Source organism: Vicia villosa, linkage group LG2, assembly GCF_029867415.1.
Source record: "Vicia villosa cultivar HV-30 ecotype Madison, WI linkage group LG2, Vvil1.0, whole genome shotgun sequence".
In the NCBI taxonomy this organism is placed as follows: Eukaryota; Viridiplantae; Streptophyta; class Magnoliopsida; order Fabales; family Fabaceae; genus Vicia; species Vicia villosa.
Genome location: NC_081181.1, coordinates 147,594,514 through 147,620,392, shown reverse-complemented (window position 1 = coordinate 147,620,392; position 25,879 = coordinate 147,594,514). Strand labels below are relative to the sequence as shown.

At 29.1% G+C, this 25,879-nt stretch overlaps 2 protein-coding genes and 1 pseudogene across 2 annotated transcripts; 1 reads left to right on the top strand and 2 right to left on the bottom strand.

The window, feature by feature from the left end:
- Window positions 1-11,295: 11,295 nt before the first annotated feature.
- Window positions 11,296-13,525, bottom strand: LOC131650270 (protein FAR1-RELATED SEQUENCE 5-like; annotated as a pseudogene).
- A 2,857-nt stretch (window positions 13,526-16,382) lies between these two features.
- On the top strand, window positions 16,383-18,798 carry LOC131652383 (adenine phosphoribosyltransferase 3-like). The gene is made up of 6 exons (XM_058922229.1): window positions 16,383-16,550; window positions 16,652-16,762; window positions 17,693-17,785; window positions 18,012-18,161; window positions 18,236-18,294; window positions 18,590-18,798. Exons 1-6 carry the CDS (start codon window positions 16,469-16,471, stop codon window positions 18,641-18,643), a joined length of 549 nt encoding a protein of 182 aa, XP_058778212.1. The 5' UTR covers window positions 16,383-16,468; the 3' UTR covers window positions 18,644-18,798.
- A 5,563-nt stretch (window positions 18,799-24,361) lies between these two features.
- Window positions 24,362-24,835, bottom strand: LOC131650269 (uncharacterized). The gene has a single exon (XM_058919987.1). The coding sequence runs from the start codon at window positions 24,833-24,835 to the stop codon at window positions 24,362-24,364; it is 474 nt and encodes a 157-aa protein (XP_058775970.1).
- Window positions 24,836-25,879: the final 1,044 nt, after the last annotated feature.

Here is a 25,879-nt window from a genome sequence, read left to right as displayed (position 1 = left end):
TGAGAGTAAATGTTCAATGATCTTACAAATTGCATGTCTAACCCTTCATCCTAGTAATAATGAGTATATGTATGTTTACTATAGCTTGTTATTTGATCATCCATGGCTACATGTAGAAATTTGGGGATTGGGGACCCCAAATGCGTTTCTGCATTTTGCTGATTTTGCAGAGTTCGCTGCAGCAAACTTTCATTCGCTGTAGCGAATGATTCGCTGTAGCGAACTGTGTAGCGAATAAACCTGGGAGTTGAATTGATTTATTCGCTGTAGCGAACTTTCCTTCGCTGTAGCGAATCGGGGCTTCGCTGGAGTTCGCTGTAGCGAACTGACCTGGGTTTGAAGAAGTTTAGCTTCTGTTTGAGTTCGCTGTAGCGAACAGAAGTTCGCTGTAGCGAACTAGTCTGATGCAGAATTGATATTTCTCCCATTTGAGTGCAGTTTCGTTTTGTATCGGAATCGAAGGCCTCTTATGACTTGTATGGCATTCTAATATGTGTTTTAATTATATAAGACCATGATATGACTAAAATCCCTTGGATATGCTTGTATGTGTGAAATACAAATTGTGTGGATTATATTGTGGTATTATTATTATTATTATTATTATTTATTTCGTTTGTTCCGGTTGAACATTCGAATGTGTTTGCCTGTGTGATGGCTGATACCGTGCTATGTGATCTCGGTGATGTGTGATTATGCTTGAATCGGAGTAGGCCTATACTATTAGGGGGTAAATCGCATAGAACATTATTACCGTTGCGATGTGCTTGTGAGGGCCGTAGGGGGCATTTCCACACTTGCGTTACACATCAGCGTTCTCGGTATGTTCTACACACCTGAGCTACCATTGCAATGTGCTTGTGAGGGCCGTAGGGGGCACTTCCACACTTGCGTTACACATCAGCGTGCTTGGTATGGTGGAGAAGTAATGCCATGTAGGCGACATTACTTCCGATTCACCTCTAGTGATGCCACGTAGGCAAGATCACTAGGCTTTCGCCCGGTGGGCTTGTATTGTCAAGAAGGCGTGTTTGCACTCGGCGTAACTCATCTGCGTGTGGACAATGATGGGGCCGGACGCCATTTAGGCAATGTCACGGTGACAACTCATCTCGGATGGATTCCATTTAGGAAGAGTATCCGATTGGTCTTGCGATGTGCTTGTGCAAGTCTCTTGACGCTATGTACTTGGTTACTCACCGAGGGTGTGGATGGCGTGGCCTAATGAGTGGGACGTAAACTTACTCCTGGATTCCTCGTACCTGGGTACGGGTCTGCATACCTGTTTGTGATGGCGTTAAGCCTAATGTTGTTGATGCCTCATTGGATAGTTATGGGACTTCCATTGATGGTGTAATCTTGTTTGTGCTTGTACCTAGCCGCGAGGACAACCCGGATTCTCGATGAATCCGTTGATTGCATGTTCCCTGTAGAACCGAGTGAACCCGTAAGATAGGGAGACTCACTGAGATTTAGTAATCTCACCCCATTCCAATTATTCTTTTTCCAGGTGGTTCGAGGCAGGATCGAGGCAAGGGTAAGATGGCTTAGCTTCGAGTTGATGCTTCTTGGCGATGCGTTCTTTTGTAGTTCATGATCTTTTGTACTATCATCTTTTGTACCATGGATATGTATTTGTACTAGTTGGAACTCATGTATTTTGGCCATGACAGTTTGGGCTTTTGTACTTGTACTTATACATTATCTATTCCGCTGCTTATGTTTATGATTTTCGAGTACCATTTTAATGTCATATACGTATATCCTAGGCAATGTATGTATGGGGTGTTACAAGTATAGTGATGGTTAAGAAAGTATATAAAAGATATATAAATTAAGTAATCTCGACCCGTAAAAAAATGTATAGTTTAGTTTAAAAATAAATAAAATAATTAATTAGTCATCTCCACGTGTGTTCGTACAGGTCGCACAATATTGTAAGAAATATTAAATAAATATAGTGCTTTGATGGTTAAAAAAATATAATATTTGAAATTCTAAACGTCATAGAAACATAACATTAATTTTAAAGTGTTTAAAAAAAATTCACTTTGATTTCATATTCTTGTATTTTATTTTATAAGTTAGTTGTTTAAAAAATTTTGATTTTTAATTATAAACAAATTGAGTTAAATGTTTTAAAAAATTCAAAAAAATTAATATATGGATTAAAACCTATATTTTGTCGGCCCGTTACAACATATGATATATAATATTTGTTCAATTTAAGTCAATATTTTGTCGGCCCGTTAGAAAAATAGGTTCGGCCCATCGGACATGCCTATAATTTTTAAATTTTTTTGAATTGTAAATTTATGGATTCTATTGATATTATATGATTTTATGATCATATATTAATTAAATATTTAATGATATGTTTTAAAAATAATCATAATGATTGTGACAATGAATTTAATTTATAAATAATAAATAAATATATAACGATGGTTAATAAATATATATAAAAGATACGCAAATTAAAAAGAAAAAATATTTGAAATTATAGTTTTCATATAAATATTAATTTAATCTACTTAGAAATATATACTGTAGAAAAAATAAATGAAATAATTAAGCAGTCATTTACCTGTGCGTTCGCATGAATCATTTTTTTTTGAAGAAGCTAAAAAATATATTACCAACAACCGAAAATTCCTTCAAGCACAAGACGTTCGCATGAATCATTCACCATCGTTATAAATCTACCATGAGTAATCATCTACCAGTGTATTCACATGGATTGTACAATGCTATAAATAATAAATAAATATAATGTATGTGATTATATTGATTTGGTAACAAGTATTAAATGATCTAATTTTTTAAGTATAAAAACAAATTGTCATCGTTAAGAATAAATATATTATCTTTCCCAAAATAAATATATTATACTTATAATTATTAAAAGTCAAGATATTTTAAATCATAGGCTAGTTTATATATTAATAAGTGTAAATATGATTTGCATATTGTTAAGACCAAATCAAAATATAAAATTAAATACTAAAAAGTAATTTGAATAAAATAATTTGAATAAAGTAATTGGAATAAATTAATTTGAATAAAATAACTTATACTACATATTTTATCGTTATTTTATTCGTCAGAAAAAGCATTTGGGACTGTAATTAATGATGGTTAAAAAAATTTAAAATATTCAAAACATTCAAATTTTTGTTTTTGCAAAAAGAATAATAAATGTTTGTTTTTGCACTTCTTAACATTTAAGACCACTATAAATACAACAAATACACCATTTCTTAATGATTTACTATTCTTGTATCGGGTGGTCGAAAATGTATATTTTAGTAGAACAAATAAATGATATAATTAAGTAATTATTTATCCGTCGTTCGAACGGGTCACATAATGTCGTTATAAATAGTAAATAAATATAGTATAGTGATGGTTAAGAAATGTATATACAATATTTAAAAATTAAGTAGTTTCGGCCCGTAGAAAATGTATATTTTTGTAGAAAAAATAAATGAAATAATAAAGTATTCACCTATTCGTACGTTCAGACGGTTAGCGTAATATCGTTATAAATAGTAAATAAATATGGTATAGTGATGATTAAGAAATACATATAAAAGATATATAAATTAAGTAATCTCGACTCGTCGAAAAATTTATTTTTAATATAAAAAATAAAGAAAATAAAGATATATGCCACTTTCAAATCAAAGTCAACATTAAAAAATTGAACACCTTTTTAAACAAATATGCATTAAAACTAATATGAATTAAAATTTATAGGAATCAATTCAGATAAATTGTAATAAAAGAAAATACATCAAAATAGTCTGGAAAACAAAATCAAATTCATGAATGCCATCAATATTTTACCTTTCAAAGCTATCAATAAATTTGTACAAACTTGTATATGACACACAGTAAAATCTTAAACAATTATATAAAAGTAATGAATATTGGGTAAATCAATAGTCTAAAATATTAATAAAATCTGATAATTAATATACACTATTAATTATATTGCAATTCAGATGAATATTATATTAAAAAAAGTTTTAAAATAAAGAGAATAAAATTTATGTAATTGAAATGAATATTATAATTAAAAAAATTATATTAAATAAATCACTTATCTTAATCTTTATTAAAAATAAGATAATTATTTTATAATAAAAAGTACATATTTTTTCATTTTTTTTTAAACTAGTTGAAAAATAGTAGTACTAATGAATAGTCTAATCTAATTTTTAGATTAAAAATTATATAATAACACATAAAATTAACTTTCTTAAAGCATAGTTTTTTTAGATAAATAAAACTTTGTAAAATTATTTTTATTGTTATTGAAATAATTTTCTTGTTTTTTGTTGAATAGTATTTTATTTTTGGAGAATATAAAAAATAAATTTACCTAATAATTTTATAATTTTTTATATATAATGTATATTGTTTTGTAAATAAATCAATAATTTTATTAAAATGTTTAGTTGTAAATAAAAATTCAAAGCGCATGGTGACTTTTCCTTTTCCTCCATCTTACCTTTTCCTGACTTTTCCTTCTCCCCGCGTGACTTTTCCTTATGTATCTCATTTTCCCTTATGTATCTCATTTTCTCCTAATCTCCTTGTACGTTTGATATTATAATCCATTGTACAATAATTATAAAAATATGTTAGAATACACTTTAATGTGTGAAGAAATTTCAAATGTCATAAAATATTGTTGGAATCAATGAATACTTTGGTTAATGTGTGAAAGAAATATGAAAAGGCATAGAAATGGTTGGAACCACAAAAATTTAATCGTGGAATTGGTTAAAAGTTAAGTCTCTACGTTTTCCACTGCAATAATAATTATGCAGGCCATGTGGGAAAATGTAAAGATCAATATGGCTTAATAGTATTTGCCCAATAAATTCGTGTACCTGCATGGGTAACATTACAAAAATCTGAATTTATTTGCACTATTAATTAGCCTGCCATTTTAATAATGATTATAGCAGATTTTTTAAATTAATTTAATCTTTAACATAAAATGACATTTAAGGGTACTAAACGAGGCTATTAAACTATATTAATTAAGTTAATTACGTAAATTGGTAGTATACTATTTTATTATTAAATTTGAAGATTTGATATAATAATAAAATATTAATTATTAGTTTTTCATAAATATTAAGTACATAATAAAATATAGAATATAATTTATGCAATTCACATGAATCATTATTGTTGTGTAAACAAAAATGATATAGTTAATGAAAAATGGGATAAGTCATTATGCAATTCAAATGAATCATTATTGCATTATAAACCAAATATATATTAGGCGGGTATAGGAAACATCTGATAAACAACATATCATAACCAAAACATTTTTTTAATCATAATTTCATCATTTAAAAATAACAAGTGAAATGTAGTTAATTCGAATTTGCACTTTTTCAATCACATCCTCATATAGCTATAACTTATCTAATTTAACATGCACTAATCAAAATATTATATTTTATATTATATACAAAGAAACAATTAAAATTTAAAAATGACATAATATTAAAAATGACATATTAAAAATGAAAAAATAATTCATTAATAATTCGTCTTAGACATGAATTCTATTAATATTATATGATTTTATGATCATATATTAAATAAATATTTAATAATCTGTTTTAAAAATAATCATAATGAATGTGAGAATGAATTTAATTTAATTTCTTATTTTTTAATTTAAAAATGTTTTAAAAGTAGTAATCATCACTGTTGCATAAGAACTATAAATTAAAGTTAATAAATGAGGATTTAATTAAAATATTTAGGGTTTAGAGTTTAAAATAAAATATATCATAAATATTAAAATTTTCGATTTTAAAATTCAAAAAATTAAATATTAATAATATTAATAATAGCATATTATTATTATTGAATAATAAGGATTAATAGTAATAAAAAATAGATATTAAACTTGATTATTATTTACTCACAATATTGATATTAATAGTGTATCGTTATTATTGTCACATTCACAATATCGATATTGATAGCATATTGTTATTATTGTCACTTTACTCAATTACATATTAGTTAAAAATTAAATCTAAATAATTTAAACAATATTTTTCCTTTTATAAAAATAAGGATCCACGTAAATAAATTTCTTAAATCAAATGATCCATTATTAAGGAAGGTTTATAACTTTGTATTAAAAATCTAAATAGATATTATTGTTCATTATTATCCACATATCACATAGATTAATAGTTATAGATAAATTTAAAGAATAAATTAGTATAAAAAGGTATGTTATAAATGAATTGTTATATAGTATTTTTATTGTAATTGTGAGTGAATATTATGTGAATTATTTTAGAATTTTATTGCTACTATATAATATACCGAAGAATCAAGATAGAAACAAATTCACATTAAAAATAATTCAATTGCATTAGAAATTAAAGTAATAACAATCATTATACAAATATTTAATATATCGTTTTACTATGTTTTTACACAATATCTCTTTCACACATAGATCATTTGATGAGTTAAGAAAACAAAATCCTTCAACTAAGGAACAAAAATCAACTTCATAAACAAATTTACACTCAGTCACATTTGGTTTCAAAGAGAACCTATAATTAACTAACTATAGTCTCTCCCTCCATTAGATACTAAAGTTACATAACATAGAAATCATGAAGATAAATTCCTGCACTTTCAGAAAACCAAAGAAACAAAATTTACAAAAGTTATTCAACTTGGAAAGGTTGGAACTTTTAAAAATGTTTATAACAAACAATCTATAACATGGCGGAAAGAATTGAATTGGAAATTATGGTCCAATTTCTTGGAGAAAACAATCTCAAGAACTTGAAAATGGAAACATCAATACAGTATAAAAACATAAAAAATATGAAAGAATGAAAAAAAAAAGTTTCATTAACGTTCTGAACTTGAAAACGAAAAAAGTGCTTGGATCATTCACAATATTATTTGATTGTAGACTTCTCTTTAAGCTCAACCTTCACAAAAAAATAAAGCAATTTCAACAAATATATTAATAAACAACCAAATTTCTGATTAGAAATAAATAAATTATCAAATGTTGTCAAAGATCTGGTTATTCTATAATTACCATCATTATTCTATAACAAAGATCACACCCACCAATAAAATTTTCAAAATACCAACAAAAAATGAAAAGAGTGAAATCTAGTAGATTTCAACTACCATCATTAAAGTTCGCAGTATTTGAGTTCATATCACTCAAATACGGTACTCATCGTCTCCAAAAGAAACTTCCACATTCTCTGTTCAATTCATAATCAACAACAAAAAATCAATTTCTTCCAAATCTATAATAATAATCACCAAATTCAGAAAACAGAAACATAAATAAAGTTAGAATCATTGAGAGAGATTAAAGAAAGAACAAAAAATTCAAAAAGATCTCACCCTGTTTTGAAGATGCAGAACTGGTTTCAAGAATGTAACATCATCATCTTCATATGACGATTCAACCTCAGCGATTCAAACCCACATCGAAGGCTATCGTTGCATGTTCATGAGAAAGTGAAGAAGAGTTGTGAATCGGACCAGAATCAAATTACAAAGGCTACCGTTCGGATCGGAGCGAGGAGATGGCCTGCGTTTTGAAGACGGGGCTTCCGTTTGACGGTGAGAAGAAGAAATTGAAAGAGGACGGTATATGCAAGGGTTTAGAAATGTTGGAATATTGGGGAGGGAAATGTTTCTTTCGAGTCATCAATATCACCAACGAAATCGGTTCTGCAAGACATGTTGCTGGGAAATGTTGGAATATTGGGGAGGGAGGGCGATGGCATATGTATGGGTTTGGGAATTTTTGAATTAATATAGATGAAATGCAGAGATCAAAGGTTTTGTATGAATTGAATACACCCACCTCTATGAATGTGCAGAGCCGCAAGCATGAATGAGTTTGCTTCATTGGAAAGTGCATTTTTTTCAAAAGCATAATTTGACGTGAATAGGGGAGATGTAGGTTTGTATCAAATTATTAATATGGGATATCTGAAAGAAGGTTGGGTATTGGAAAAGCCTATGTGATGATTGTATTAGCATTAATAATAACATAAATAATTAATAAAAATGTAATTAACCCGTAATGACTGTTTTAACCTTAAAATATCATTAATCTATGGATTATTATGGGATTAGAATGTAAATAAATGAGGCATTAGTTTTCTTAGTATAGTATTGATTCCTAGTTGGAAAATTAACAGAGCTACAGTATCATCGTTAAACCTAACCCCAATTTTCAATTTTCTTCTATGAATCTTCTTGCTCCCTAAATCGAAAACATAAATCAAACCCAGTCCAAATTTTCAATCTTTTTCCATGAATCTTATTCTCCCTTGAATCGAAAGCTGAAATTGAACCCAGCCCCAATTTTTCAAACGTATTTCCATTAATTTTCTTCTCGAACTTTAAAATTCACTCATCTTGAACGCACCGATAGTTCATTTTCGCCGTCGATAATTTCTCAAACCGCTTCTAAAGCTATAGTGTGGTTGTTGTAACGAGGAGAAAGACGAATTCGACAACGCATCACTGTTATTTCCTCAACATCAAGAAGAATTTAACCGATCAACTACAATTTCACGCCACCTTCGCTTCGACCTCAGTTTTAGAGTTATTTTGTATTTGTAGATCTGCACTTGCAGATGTGTTGTTGTTATATATTTACTTGTAAAAAAATATGAATATTAGACGGACTAGAGAGAAACAAAACTTGTCAATGACATTGGTTAAGGACTTGTTCAAATGTTTGTTGACATCTATTCTTATTATGTTTTAAAGGATTGATGATGCTACTACTTGGTAGTTTTTATTCTTAATAACACCAACACAATGGTGGTGAAGATAAAAGTTTAGTAGAGCCTATTAATTTTCAAAGTATATGTGATGTATATATTTTTTGTAATTTTATTATGGTCCAAAATTTGTTTGTGTATCATATGAGATGCATAGATTCTTATAAATAATAACTTATCTTTTTGAGTTATGGTGCTACTGTCAACTATTGGAAACTCAGTATTGTGATGTTACTGTCAAGGTCTCATATATTGCTGTTTTTTTCTATGAAATATTGTATATTTAGAGAGACCATGCTTCTTGTTATATTTTTTCATGGGAATGATGGGATATTTGTCCTTACTTATCTATTTCTAGTCCCTGTCTCTTGTATTGTTGCCTTAAATCAAGGCCGTCTCAATTTTTTGGAGGCCCTGTGTAGATTTGTCATGGTTCAACCATGACAAAATAATTAGAGGCTTTATTTACCACCATTTTAATAGTGGCAAAGATTTATGAGACCCTATTTAGTTACGATTTAATCGTAAAAAATTTGAGGCCCTGTGCGGTAGCCCGCCTTGCACGCCCTCAAAGACGGCCCTGCCTTAAATAAACAATTTAGTTAAAGTTTCAAATTGTGATTCTGTTTTTTTATCTTTTTGGTTATTTGATAGGTTCATGGGAGTTGTAATCCTAACTATAAAGTAAAACTTTATGAAAACTTAGAAATAAAATTTAACTATCAAATAAACAAAAAAATCAATATTATATTATTTACATAATGAATATCAATATCAAAATTCACTATTATATAATCTTCCTGTGCACAGTTAAAAGGATCGTATAAGTTTTATTAAACTTAAACTTTCTAGTCCAATTGAAAACTTGTTGCAAGTTTTAATCATTATTTAGGCTATTTTTTAAATTAACTAGACACATTACATATGCTTTAGATAAAAAACAAGATTCTGTGTATAGTAATTGACAAGTACTGTGTCATAGCATTGAAATATCACTCTTTAATATGAGAGCATGGTTCATTATAACTAAAAAGTTAGCAATTGATCACAAACAACAATCCTTCTGTTCATCCTATATCACGATATTTTACTTCTCTTTCAACAGCAATATGTATTACAATTACAACAATCCTGCAACCACTTATACAATAACAAAATAACTTCGATATCAGTCACTGCCACTTGCATTTAGTGATAGGAAACATAAATAAACTCCTGAATTCCTTCCAGAAAGCAACTTCGTAAACAAATTGATGATGTCTTCCATTGAATACAATGACAATTGCAATGCAATTATATTTGAAATGACGCTCACAAACAGCTTCCATTAAAAAGCGGTTCCTGATGTAAAGTGTTCTAGATAGTCCTTCCTACAAATTTTTGATTCAAGCTTTAGTCAAGCAATAATGTTGAAAAATAAATTAAACAAGAGAACAATTGAGAACACAAAAAATAGAAAAAATAAACCATCCAATATAACAGACAAAAACACCAACAAGACCAATCACCAAACTATAAAACACCATAAAGACATCACAATTCAAGACATTACTGCTACCAAGCTACATCTCTCGATCACTCCCCCATCTACGCAACAAAAACAAGTGATACAGGGGCCAAAACTTGATATGGAAGGCATAGTGAAAGCTGTAATGACAATCTTGATGGGAAAATAATTCTCAAAAGCACCAACTTCTCTAAGTCTTAAAGATACTAGGTTCTAGCTATGAAACAACACAAAACGAAAATGCCGGCCAAGAACAAATTATAACACAACTACAACAAAAAGTATAACAAAGAAAAAGCAAGAGCACATAACAGCTCCGCAAAAAGCAAACAACACCACACCAAGCCGCCCTTAACTCCCAAAGAATAAGGGATTGATAATCCACACCTCCCAATCTAAACAACCTATACCTCTAAACTTAATAGCTAATCAGTCCCAAGCCAAAGTTTGGACTAGAGAAATAACATCCTCCATCCTCTTCTTCCTATTATTGAACATCGCGTCGTTCCTAGTTATCCACACACTCCAGCAAACACAAAAAACGGATAACCAGAACAAATAGGGGGAATTCTAATTTACCAATCTAAACAGACTGCATTTGAATTACTGCAGGCAACCATTAATCAAATCAGATGCAGCAGGAACTGAGATTCCAAGCTAGTCTGTTATTCCCTTCCAAACCTGCACCATAAATGACATTAAAAAAAAAGAAAGAAATTGTGGCCTAGTTTTGTTTGTTATAGTCAAAGTTACATAAGTTGAACATAATTACCTTTCCGAAAAGGGATATGAATCAACCCTTTAGCATAAATAAATTGTAAAAGCTCCATATGTGTCTTCAACAAATTCTACAGTCATTTAAATCTTATATGAATAAGAACATCACAAAGTCAAATGATATGATTGTAAATCTCCCAAAAAAGAAAGAAATTATAATGCATTTTACCAATAAAATTAGGAAGAGATTTTTGTGGGACAATTTCTACTGTCATGGTATGCATATTGCTTACAAACTCTACAAAGTCTTGTTTTCTTTTGTTGTTGTTCCATTGCCATCTCTTTTCCGCCTTTAATTCGTTTTCCACACCCTTTAGTATTTGAAGGTTCAGGGGGAAGAACTTGAATTTCCTTAGGGACATTGGAACCAATAAAAGCCTCTACTTCATCTATAGTTATTGAAATAAGCTCATTGTTCATATTAGCCAATTTCAATTCCATCATAGAACCTTCATTTATTATGAAATTTAGCTTGGTTTAAATAACTGTGCCCATGCATCTGAAACCAACTTACTCTCACTTCCAGTTCTAGAACATCCCTCTAATACATTTCCATCACAATCGAAGATTGGTTTACTAGTTGCCAATTTCGTCCATCTATTAATAATGTAACCACTAGGAATCTCATTTAATCCTTTCCCCTTTAATACAAAAAGGATATGTCGGCATGGCATACCTTCAGATTCAAACATTTTACATGAACAACGTGCAATGTCATCAGAAAAATGACAAATCACTTTTCTATGTTTACTCACTTTGTTGTTATTGATCATATTATTGTCAAGTATGTAGAATACAAATCTGTCACTTTTCTCTTTTGTTCCTTCAATCCCACAATCCACACACGCACTCCACATTTCCTTTTGAAATATGTAAAAATTTTCATGAGTATAAACTTCTCTACCATGCTTTTCTAAATCCATATGCAACTTCAACTCCGGAATAGAATGAAGTGTATCATTATCCGCCAGAAGCTCTTTATATCTTTGTGAATCTATTGCAGAATCATAACGAATCCAAAATTCAACCAAACTAAGGTTTTTATTTAAATAGTTACCAAAAAAAGAATTTTCACTTTCAGATCTTGACGTCGTTCTCAAAATTCCACCCAAAAAAATATCATTAAAATAGGCCGGTATCCACTTATTGCGAATATCGTACATTTGACATAGCCAACCATTTTCCTCTAATCCAAATTCATTAATAATAGTCTTCCATCTTGATTTAAATTCTTTTGAAGAATCTGAATTCCAAACACACGACATGAAACGACTATTAAAATCAACATTACCATTTAAGGAAGCACCCACCTTTTCTGAAAGTTTTTTCAATATATGCCACATGCAAAATCTATGTGAAGAACCAGTAAAAACTTTTTCTATAGCAATCTTCATAGCAGGATCTTGATCAGTTATAACAACTATAGGTTTGTGACCTCCTATTGCTTTTAAAAATGATTCAAACAACCAAACAAATGAATCAACTTTTTCATCAGCTAAAAGAGCAGCCCCAAAGGTTATACTTTGTCGATGATGATTTACACCCGTAAATGGGGCAAAAATCATATGATACTTATTTGTATTGTAAGTCGTGTCAAATGAAATAACATCTCCAAATAAAGAGTAATTTTTTCGAGAAATACCATCAGCCCAAAATACATATTTCAACCTTCATTCTTTATCAACCTCAAAATCATAGTAAAATGAATGGCTAGTCTCTTTTTTTCTTCTAAAATTATCAATAAAAATATGAGCATCAGAGTCTTTGATCAACTCTTTCAAATTCCTAGAATAATTTTGGATATCTCTTTTAGTGCATCCTATATTGTCATAACTCCCGACTTGTTCTTTTAGTAATTGATATACTTTTGAAGTCCCCACATTTGCTCTATTACATGAAAACAATAAGTTCTTATGAACATTGCTTACACTCCTAGTTGATCTCAAAAATTGTTTCTTCCTAGGTGTGACTAAAGCATGTGTATGACCTTCGAAAATTTTGCAACTTCATATCTACCATCTATTGTTATCTTGAAAGCAATCCTTGCATTACACCCCTCCCTTGTCATTTTTCTTTTTCTAGTTTTAGGCAAACTATTTTCACTGACAATCAATTCAGGCGAGAAAACCATTTTTTCTACTTTGAAACCCTCTTTTGAGCAAAGAAAATACTTCCATTTCACACCATCTTTATCTTTCGTTTTAGATGAATTACGCACACTAAAACCAACACAATGTGCATACCTTTTATAAAAGTTCCCTCCTTCTTCTAATGTATCAAATACTTTTCCAATTGCGGGCTTGAACTCATCATGACACGTAGGATTCCATTCTCTTATTGAATTTTCTAGATTATTGATGTCTTGTGATGGGGAGGATAAACCTATTTCAGTATCACCAACTTCCATATATACAATGATTTCTGACAAAAATTGTAAAGAGTCCATAAGTAAGGTTTAAAACCACAAAAAAATTAATTAAAACATAAAAAGGCATGTCAATATTGCATCTTAATATAATTGGAGGAAATTAAAACTCAAGATTTGTAATATGAGTGAAATAAGTAACAAAAAAGCATACCAGCTGCTATAGAAAGCAGGTTCCTTGTATATATTGGAAATAACAGAGAAATCGAAACACACTTCGGCAGGAAAGAAATAACTCCTTTTCGTATGGGAAACGAATAAAGAAAATTACGACTCTTTCAATGTCGAAGCAAAGGTGGCATGAAATTGTAGTTGATCGGTTAAATTCTTCTTGATGTTGAGGAAATAACAGTGATGCGTTGTCGAATTCGTCTTTCTCCTCGTTACAACAACCACACTATAGCTTCAGAAGCGGTTTGAGAAATTACCGACGGCGAAAATGAACTATCAGTGCGTTCAAGATGAGTGAGTTTTAAAGTTCGAGAAGAAAATTAATGGAAATACGTTTGAAAAATTGGGGCTGGGTTCAATTTCAGTTTTCGATTCAAGGGAGAATAAGATTCATGGAAAAAGATTGAAAATTTGGACTGGGTTTGATTTATGTTTTCGATTTAGGGAGCAAGAAGATTCATAGAAGAAAATTGAAAATTGGGGTTAGGTTTAACGATGATACTGTAGCTCTGTTAATTTTCCAACTAGGAATTAATGAAATTAAAAGTCACGTGTTTCATTTAATCCATGTTATAATCCTAGCCATTCATTTTAATCTAAAGGATACAATTAGACCCTCTCACTCTCATATAAGAAGTATCATTCTCACTAAATACATTCCATATATATATATATATATATATATATATATATATATATATATATATATATATACTTCAAAAGAGAAAAACTATGTTTGTTTAGTAATTGTGTAAGTTTTATAATAATAAATACCTTATAAATTAAATCAATTACATGAACTTAAACACAAATAATAATAGATTGGACACAACGGTATCAGTACAAATGCACATGTATTCATATAAAAATTCGTGCGAACTTATGAGTTATTAATTTTTTTGTACGATTTAAAAACATATGCGTGCAATGGGTAAGTACCCGCATGTTGGGTAAGTACCTGTACACACGTGCAGATGGCCAGATCATAATTTCTACAAATTTACGGATTATTACATTTTTTGTACAATTAAATATTGTACGAAACCAAACAAGAGAAAAATGTTTTGTTTTTTTTAACTATTTATATTATCAATTGTTTTAAATTTAAAATATAATATTTATTAAGATAATATATCAAATTTTGAAATATATTATATTGATGTAAAACAATTTTTTTTTTTTTTAAATTGATAAAACAATGTTGTTTTTCTTATTTACATTTTTATTACAATTAAAAAACAAAAACATACATATCACACCACTCATTGACGGATCCACCTTTAGTCTTGGGGGTGCAACTACACCCCCTTAAATTTGAAATTTTTGTTCAAATTAGGGATTGGATCATCTCCTTCTATTATTTCTCTCCAATTATCTCATTCACAAATTTGTCTCTATCTCTCACTAACATTTTCCCTCTCTTCTTTTTTATATATTATATTTTATTAATGTTTATTATTATTACACTTGTTTGATTGAAAGAAAGGGATGTATGGAAGGAGGTGATCCAATGTGCTCTCAGTGTAAGTCTTATATTTTATTTTGTCTCTTTAACTTTGGTCTCTTTATTTTGTCGTTTTTTTTCATTTTAATTTCTCCATTTTAAAAATTATTATTTTAGTCTCTTTTTAAGTTTTCTGTTGAAAAGAGGACAAAATTAGGGACTAAAATTGTAGAAAAAAATCAAATAGGAGGACGAAAATTACACGACACACTTAAAAAAAAGACTAAAATAATAATTTTTAAAATAAAGAGATCAAAATCAAGAAAATACAAAATAGAAAACCAAAATTGCAATTAAGTTTTTTTTTCTTTCAAATAGTCTATTAGACTATTATACTCTCTTTCTCTCACATCTAAGTTTTCACTTTTCTTACGTATTATAATAAATTAACATTTCCATATAAATGTTAAAGCCAAAAAAATAGTGATATTTTAAATTAAAAAAATTAAACATTAACCATTAAGTTGATACATTATATATTATGTAATTTTGCATATTAAATATATATATATATATATATATATATATATTATTTTAATTAATAAAAATTATATATATATATATATATATATATATATATATAAATTTCGTAAAAAAAATCTTGCACCCCTGCCTTGAGGCTCCGCCACTGACCCGTGCGTTCACACGGGTAACACACCAGTACTCGTGCGAATGCAAGGATAACATACATCAGTACCGTGTGAACGCAAGGATAACCATATTAGAATTAGTGCGAATTCACAAGTTTTTTTTTAGAATCAAAGAAAATGAAAATAAATATATTTAAAATAATGTATGAATCCAAATACGGATAAAATGTATTATTTTTTAATTATTTATATTACTAATTTTTTTGTTTTGACATTTTTTTTAATTTAGGATACAATACTTTCTAAAATAATATATGAAAATTTGAAATATATATTATTGATGTAAAATAATTTTGTTTTTATTTTAAAAATATGTCGTTTTTATAAAAATAATAAACTTTTTAGGTAAAATAATTTTATTTTTCTTACTTATATTTTATTACATTTGAATTTTATAATATGAATTTTATTAAGTCCATTTTTTAAAAATTGAATTAATTCCAACTACCTTACAAGAGTAACTAGTAAGTAACCCAAGAGTAACCAAACATTCTAGGTGAGATAATCTCTATAAATACATCCCACTCTCCCCTTTTCTCTTCGTCCATTTTCTCTCATTTCCTTTCTCCTTTCATCTTCTCTGCACTCAACTCATTCACAATGTCAGTTTACACAAACCAGGATCCTCGTCTTCACGGTATCAAAACCAAAATCCGTGTCGTCCCCAACTTTCCTAAATCCGGTTAATTTCTTCTCTTCCCTTCTCTCTCACCCTTTCTATTTTCATTATTCTTTTAACCATGAAACTTTTTTATTCATTGTTTTTTTCTTCTGCAATGACAGGTATCATGTTCCAAGACATTACCACGTTGTTACTGGATCCCAAAGCTTTCAAAGACACAATTGATTTGTTCGTTGAACGTTACAAAGGCAAAAACATTTCTGTTGTTGCAGGTAAATTTTAAAACCATAAAAAAGATGAACAAAGTTGTTTCTTATTCTTTATTTTTTAATGTTGATGATGATGGTGTCATTATCGTCATCACTATGGTTAAGCTTGAAGGTGGTGGTGGTGGTGGGGGTCCATAGCTAGAAAAAAAAAGTTGGGTAGGAGTAGGACTATATATATAGAGTATAATATTATTGCATAAGTTTATTTGTTTGTGCTAGTGTTTTTAAGTGCTTTTAAGAGACACCATGCAATGGATGTTACTGTGTTTTGTGAATGATTTTTTTGTTTGACTATGAGGTCTTTGTATTTTATGGTTAGTGGTTAGTGGGTGGTGCCATTGATTGTTTTTCTCTAGTTTTTGTTCAGTGGTTCTCGTTTCTTGACATGGACCCACTTAAACGCATGTTCCAAACTCCATTATTATAGTATAATTTGTGGGTTTCACCATTTTGCTGTTTGGTTACTGTTTCTAAATGAAAATTAACAACAACAATAACAACACAGTTGGTAGTGTGTGACTTTGTCCTTTTGTGTGTTGTACTTATTTGGCTTGTGGGATTGTCATTATTATGTTAATGTTTCTTTTGTGACACTTACATACATACTAGGAAGCTTCTCTTCAATTATAGATTCCAATGTTGTATCAAGAGTTTATCTCTGTACAATCATTTTCCAAGTATTGTTTAGGTTTTTTTTTTTATGGGTCTATTTGAGTTTATATATTTATCTTGTGAAACACAAACACTTTTATAATTAAGCGCGTGCCGAACTATTTGACACGCATTGGTGTCTGACATTTCACACACGTTAAGAGTTTAACTGACCAGAACATGTACTTATAAGTGAAGACAATAGTCATTCCTATAAATGCATATGCAAAATTGTTAAATCTCGTGTTATGGTAAATTAATCTTCTTTTGCATATTCTTTAGGAATTGAAGCTCGAGGTTTCATTTTTGGTCCTCCCATTGCCCTGGCAATAGGAGCAAAGTTTGTACCACTGAGAAAACCAAATAAGTTGCCCGGTAAACAACATTTGTCATTCAATTTCTCTGGCTTTTGTTTATTTATTTATCGCCTAGTGAAATAAAAAATGTCATAAATTATGAGCCTTGAAGTGAGAACATTGTTACATAAATTTTGTGTCAGAGGCAAAATCTTATGGCAAAAAAAATCTTTTGTCAGAGAAAAGATATAACCAAAATCAACTTTCTGGCATGACCATAATGGTAACAAAATCTTGTGTGTCAGGCAAAGTTATATCCCAAGAATATATTCTGGAATATGGTAGCGATTGTCTTGAAATGCATGTTGGAGCTGTTGAAGCTGATGAACGTGCTATTGTTGTTGATGATTTGATTGCAACCGGTGGAACACTCTGTGCAGCTATGGATTTACTTGGTAAGAAAAATTCTACCATAAATTACACTCTGAATTTTCCTTCATTCATGTTAACGTTTTTTGTATTTTTATAGAACGTGTTGGAGCTGAGGTAGTGGAGTGTGCATGTGTTATTGAATTGCCAGAACTAAAGGTATATCTATTTCTCCACTTCATAGGATCAATATCTTTGAATAAAGATGTGTCTGATAACTAATTCATATGTGTCTAATGGACACGTATATGTGTCTGATGTCTGATATATCTATCTTTGATTAAAGATGTGTCAGATATCTATGTGTCTGATGTCTGATATCTATTTTTGATTAAAAATGTGTTTGATGTTTGATACTTATATGTATATGTGACACTGACATCTCTGAACAAAGACGTGGTTGGTACTATGTGAGGAGTAATGGACTAATGGTTGATATTAATGTGACTGACAGGGTCGTGAGCGATTAAATGGGAAGCAATTGTACGTGTTGGTGGAATACTTTTGATGATATATGAGATGAGGCTGAAGTGCATGGACCCATACAAATCAAATTTGTGGATTTTGGATATGTCATTTTGTGGACACAGTTTAGTCCCATCCTAGCTAGCTTGTAGTATGAACAATCAAATCAAATTAATTAATTAATCAATTTGCCTTTCACTCTTTCTATGACATCACAGCAACGAAAACTGGGTCCAGGACAGAGGTGCCTTATAATGTTTTTTTGTATGGGAAGTTAGTGCAGTAGAATGCATTTACTAGTAGGATCTTTAGTATATTAATGTCATGTAGGTTTGTTAGATACACATATTTATGGCTGGATACAGGTTGGGTTTGGGCCCAATACCTCTATCTGGCCCAATCTGCGAGTGAGACCTTGTGGTCTAATTTAAAGCAATTTCTCATAGCATCTTTGCTATTTCTTCTATTTTCCTATGTGAAATTTCTAAAATGGTATTCTATTTTCTGAGATCCAGTCGCACCAAATTCTATTTTTTTTTAAAATAAAATTTAGAGATATATTTCCGAAGTCTTTTGAAGAGATATTGTTTTTAGAGATATATTTTCGAAGTCTTTTGAAGAGATATTGTTTTTTAAAGTAAAAGTAAATTTATTTTATGTAACACCAAATTACAAGCCTCTACCCAGACTTCAACAGATTTGGCAGAGGCAGCTCGGGCTACTTTATACTTCACCAAATTCAAATTTTTTGCATTAAATTATATTATTTTGAATCATGTTTTATATATTTTTTTTTACTAAAAATGAATTATTTAATATAAAAAACCTAAAATGTAATTAATTTTACAAGCTTAAAATGAGGTTAAATAAGAGTTAAATTATTAGTCTATATAAGAAAACATTTTTTTTAGAAGGGTCAATATTTATGGCCATATTCTATTACAGTTAACGACAATAATATATGAATTATATATTAGTAAAATAAATAAATAAATAAATGGAAGAATACATGATTAAACAATAGTTTTATTGAGAAATTGATGGTAATTGAAATAAATGTGTCACTTTAAAAAAATTTAGAGATATATTTACGAACTAAATTTTTATAAAGGTATAAAAGTGTAAAGAGAAATTATTAAATTTTTAGAAGCATAACAAATAGGGGTGGAAATAGGCCAAACCGATAACAGGGACTTACAGAGGCCAGACTACACATTATTTTTAAATAGAAAAGGCTTAGGGTTTTTTTCCGAAAAGGCCAGACTCAAACCTAAAAAATAAACCTACGTCAGGCTACAGGCCAAACTTAGGCTTCCGTTTTTTTGACAGGTCAGGCTTAGGCTTGGCAAAGCCTAGCTCGGCCCAACCTATTTCCACCCCTAATAACAAAGGGTGATATTCAAATGTAATTAGTGATTGAGTCATGAAATAATATTTAGCATCAAATTTATACAATTAATGTAAGGTGTATTCTTAAAAATACTGTGTTATATTGATTTTGCCGGTTTGATTAAATATAGTTAATGATTTAAAAATTTGTTTAAATTTTTTATAATGTGTACATTTTTGGAGATGTATCTCCGAATTTATTTAAAAAAATCAGAGATACATCTATGAATTAAAATTTTACAAAAAAAATAAGAGTTACTATGTTTAGAGATGTATCTTTAAAAACATGAGATATTTTAAAAATTTTGCTAGGAACTTGAAAGAAAATGTAAAAACGTAAAGGGAAATTGTCATGTTTTTAGAAGCAGAACAAGAGGTGATATTCAAATTTAATTAGTTATAGGGTGATGAACTTATCTTTAGCATCAAATTTATACCATTAATGTAAGGTGTAATCTTTTTTTTTGTGTAAGCAAGATTCATTAATAATGGAGAACTAAATGTTCTCAATATCCAATTTAAGGTGTAATCTTAAAGATACTGTGTTATATCACCTATTCAAATTTAATTAGTTATTGGGAGATGAACTTATCTTTAGCATCAAATTTATACGATTTATATAAGGTGAGTTATATGTATTATATTGGTTCTACATGTCTATTTAAATATAGTTAATGATCTAAAAATTGGTTTAAATTTGTTTAGAATGTGCTTAATTTTAAAAATACATCTTTGAATTCATTTTAAAAAATTCGATGATACATTTATAAACTAAATTTTACAAAAAAAATGAAATTTAGTACGTATAAAGATGTATCTTCAAAACATGAGATAATTTATAAATTTTGCTAGAAATTTAGTAGAAGGTATAAAGATATAAAAAAAAATTAATTACATTTTTTAAAAGAGAATAATGTGTGATATTCAAATTTAATTAGTGATCGCGTCATAAACTTATTATCTTTAACATCAAATTTATAAGATTAATATAAGATGTATTCTTAAAATTTCGTGTTATATTGATTTTTCATGTCTATTTAAATATAGTCAATGATTGAAAAATTTGATCAATTATTTTTAGAATGTGCTCACTTTCACATCCACAAAGGTCTATTGAGAAATTCTTATAGCTAAGTACTCTATTTTATGCTGTGTTTTTTAAACAATGTGAAAACAATCCACTTTAAGACGTCTATTTAAGATAAACTATTAAGATAAACTATTAAGATAAACTATTAAATAATATTGTGCTTATAACGTATTTGTCATCTCTTATTGCTGTAGTAAAGACTCTCATTTTTTTAATAGTTGTGGTATAATTATTGGATCAGCACACATGTCATTGATTTTTCTCATAAAAGGATCTAGGTTTACTAGCAAACATCTCATCCAACTCATTTTTTCATTAGTGATTACAAGTTTCTATCAATTTGTTGCTATCAATTTTGACTTTGTCATACCCCAAAATTTACCAATTATATTTCCAAATATTTTGGCTCAAGCGCGAAGAAATAAGCCTGACTATCTCTCTCTTAGGCAGTCAACCCACAACTAGGGTTTTGATTCTCTCCAAGTAAAATCAACTTCTGATACTTCAAATGGGTCCCATGGCCTCTCATATGCCTTAAAGAATCCTCACATCAAGTTTCAAGCTCTGATTCACAAGATTGCCCAGACAAAAGCTCAAATAGTCAACAGTCGACTAGTTTGACCTAAAAGTCAACTGTGATCAAAATACAGTCAAAATTCCTGATTTTTGGTCAACATCCTTATTTTGAAGTAACATTCATCATTTGATCAAGGTTTGATCATGATTCATCAAGGAAATTCCAGAAATCAACAAAACTCAAAGTTTCTAAATTAGGGTTTTGACCTAAAAGTCAATTGAACTTTGACCAGCCATAAATTTCACATGGAATATCAGAAATTTCCCAACCAAAAACTATTTTGAAGGAAATTGAATTCTCTACAACTTTGTCTCTCTAATGCTAAGGCCAAAAATGCTTCATTTGGAAAATATGAGCCAAAATATTAGAGGTCCTTTTTGAAAGTCAACCAAAAGCGGTTTTTTGTCAAAACCCATATCATCAAGATAAAATCTCCAAATGCAAAAAAGATTCCAAAGTGGCTTGTAGAGGACATCTTGAGCTTTTCCAAAAAGTCCTAGAACTCTTTCATATCTTAAAAATTGAGGGAGATATGCCTTGTCAAAGTTGGACAAATTTGGGTGGAAAATGTGAAACAAATATGGTTCAAAATGAGTTTTCTTGCAAATGGGCCCCATATTTTATGATTCAATCTTTCTCCCCAAGTCATCAAAGATATCCAATCCAATTGCCACGAATTTATGAGATTTATTTGATTTTATATGGATTTTTTATTCATTTAAAAGTGATATAATTCATATAAATCAAATAAAAATCAAAGATTTTGATTAGGATATCTTTAAACCAATTTCAATCATCAATTATATCACATGGTCAATCAAATTTCGTGCATAATTGAATTGGAGAGACTGGATCGAATTTTGGCCAAGAATAGAAAGATTTAACACATATGTGAATCAAATTTTCTTTCTCTCAAAATACATGAAGCCCAAGTCCAAGATTAGACCTAATACACTCTATTATATATGCTCATCACATTCAGCCCTAGGAGAGGACGAAAATTAGGAGTAGGTGACAAGAGTTTCTAAGTTGCAAAAGGTTCAAAGAACTAGGGCACGATACCCAACTCTCTCCTGCAGGTTTTAACGAATTTCAATCGTCCCATTGCCTTCCTGAAGATCCAAGGAGCTTGGTCCAATCATTCTCGAAGCCATTGGCGAACCACAACTCCCTCATCCATCATCACCGGTTACCTCTTTTTTTTTTCTAACTTCTTCATTCATGCATCATGACTCGATTATTAGTCTATATCTCAAAAACAATTGTTTTTTAAAATTAGTCTGTTTAAAATTAGTCCGTTTTTTTAAAATATTATAAATTTTTTATATTCGTTTTTTTTTAAATTGAAACATTACTTTTGACATTCTATAACATAAAGTAACATTATTAAAGACCAAAACATAATCAATATCACATTTTTTTTTAAAAAGTGGTATTTCAAAATTGATTTTTTATGAAAATCTATTTAAAATAACTTCAAAATAAAATGGTTTTTTAAAATTTTGATATTTAATTTTTTTTAATTAAAAAGACGAAATACTTAAAATAACTATTTAAACTAAATTTTTATTTGAAGCTTATGAAAACTTTCTTTGTAAAATTTTTTTAAAAAAAATTATGTAACACATAAAAATCATCTATAATATAATAAAAATTGTTGTTTTGGAAATCACAAAAATACCCTTGTGTTATCTTTGTATAAATTAATAATTTGAGGGTAAAAAATGTCTTTTGCTAATTTTTTCCAACTCACTTTTCACTTCTTCACTTTTCACCTTTTCACATTTCACTTTTTACTTTTTCATTTTTCACTTTTTATTACTTTATTATTATTTTTAATAAATTATTAATTAAAATATTCCAATAAATTATTTTTTAATAAAAATATTATTATGATCATTTTAAATAATTGCTAATTTATATTTAAAATAGTATTTATTTTTTAAAAATTAACTTTAGTAATTGGATATTATTAACGAAGAAATATAATTTGAAATAATTTTTATTTTAAAATAAAATATGTTTTAGAAAAATAATAATAATTTTAATTTTAAAAAAATTATTTCAATTAAAATGAACTTAAAAACATACTTGAAAATGCGTTTTATAGGATAAAATACAAAAATGTATGTCACTTATCATTAATTTTAATTTATATGATTTAAAATATTATTATATTCTGTCAAAAAAAAAATTATTATATTAATATATTTCATTAATAAAGTTTATACAATTAAAATAATGTTTGTACAATTAAATATTAGAAAAATTATTTGTTATTGATGTCATTTCACAAATATAAGTTATCAATATAATTAGGAGAAATATATATATATATATATATCCACGGGAAAAAAGTGTATTACTTATTCAATTGTAACATATTACTATTATTTACAGTCAAATTCTATTAGTATCAAATTTTATTGATTCAGATACTTTTGTAAATGATATCTAAACAAAACTAATATTTGTATACTGGAAGAAATCTATTATAGTTCTAAATATATTTATATACGAAAAATGGTATTTATGATCCAAAAATTTTTATTCAAAAAAGTTATACGGGAAAAAAATTATTATTGATCTAAATATTTGTATGTAAACGATACCTAAATATAAATAATATTTTCATATGGAAAAAATCTATTAATGATCTAAATATTTTTATATATGAAAAATGATATTTATGATCCAAAAAAATTTTATATGGTAAGATTGTACTGTTCATTGTATACTTGCTTGATATTTGAAATGCGATCCGATTTTTTTCTCTTCAAATCCACAAGTATGTTTCTCGGCGCAACTTTGATTGTCGATAATTCAGAAATAACATCCTTCACTTCCCGAGACAACCGACACGCACTTGGTTTCCCGTGTAGATTAGTTTCCAATGCATGATTAGGAATTCCACATATGACGCTAATACGCCACAATCCATCAATCCTACAAGTTACACGCAACTTAAAAAGACACGCACACTTTCTCGATCCCGTGTCATCGTGTTTTAACACCCGATTTCTTCCTACATACTTCCCACCCCTCTCGCAATTCAACAAAACAAAGGCTTTCCTTCTACTACTTCCATTGTCGGGCCTTAATATCACAATGCCAAATCCAAGTTTACTAGCTTCATTTCGGATCCAATCTAGCACATGTTCACGACAAACGAAAATCATATCATTTGTAAATTATGGTCGAACATCCACCGCAATGGTGATGGTTTTAACATCGTTAACCGGCTCGTTGGGCTTAGCATCTACGTTGACCTATTTCGGGACTACTAACTCATCCCCGACAATGTTGTCCGGATGCACCATACCAAACATATGCAAAATACATCAATGTTGTTAAAAAAGTTTTTTCAAACTCTGCATCAGAGCATATTTCGGAAGTGCACTTCCAAAATTTGTTAGGTGGTCTATTTCGGAAGTGCATTTCCGAACTGACGCAGTCTTCTTCATCAACAAATCAGCAACAATGTAATGGAATAAGAGATGAAATGAAGATTATTTACCTCAAATTGTAGCTTTCTATGCCTCTTTAGTATGATCAACCACTTGAAACTTGATTTGGAGACGAAAAAATTGATTGAAAATGATAGAGGTTTTGGAGAGGGTTTGAGTTGTTGTTTGAAGGAAAATGAATGAAATAGTGAAAGAGGGAAAAAGTATATGAAGGGTGTTTTCAGAGATGCATCTCCGAAAAAAATACCTGACAGTTTAAATCCAACGTTTAAATTGAAATATAAGCGCTTTCGGAGATGCATCTCCAAAAATACTCATTTTTTGGGTTTTCAAAAATGCATATCCGAATTATGAGAAAATAGTGGAAACAAAATGACTTCGGAGATGCATTTTCGAAGTCAGGAGTATTATGGAGTTTTAAGCAGGAATTCTCACTAGTGAGAGGATGGATAAAGAAATCGTCAATTATTATAGCTAAGTACTCCATTTCATGCGGTGTATAGATTACATTAGTTTTTTAAACAATGTGAAAACAATCCACTCTAAAACCTCTTTTTAAGATAAACTTTCAAAAAATATTGTGCTTATAACGTATATGTCATCTCTTATTGCTGTAGTAGAGACTCTCATTTTTTTCCAAAAGTTGTGGTATTATTATTGGATCAACACACATGTCTGAGTTTTCTCATAAAAGGGTCTCGGTTAACTAGCAAACATCTCAACCAAGTTGTTTTTTTCATTAGTGATTAGTTTCTA

What these genes read in the sequence shown, in the direction of transcription:
- LOC131652383 (XM_058922229.1), top strand. Translation starts at nt 16,469, where the DNA reads ATGTCAGTTTACACAAACCAGGATCCTCGTCTTCACGGTATCAAAACC. An exon ending in TGCAGCTATGGATTTACTTG is followed by an intron (nt 18,162 to 18,235) that starts GTAAGAAAAATT and finishes GTATTTTTATAG; the next exon opens with AACGTGTTGGAGCTGAGGTA. An exon ending in TTGAATTGCCAGAACTAAAG is followed by an intron (nt 18,295 to 18,589) that starts GTATATCTATTT and finishes TGTGACTGACAG; the next exon opens with GGTCGTGAGCGATTAAATGG.
- LOC131650269 (XM_058919987.1), bottom strand. Translation starts at nt 24,835, where the DNA reads ATGATTTTCGTTTGTCGTGAACATGTGCTAGATTGGATCCGAAATGAA.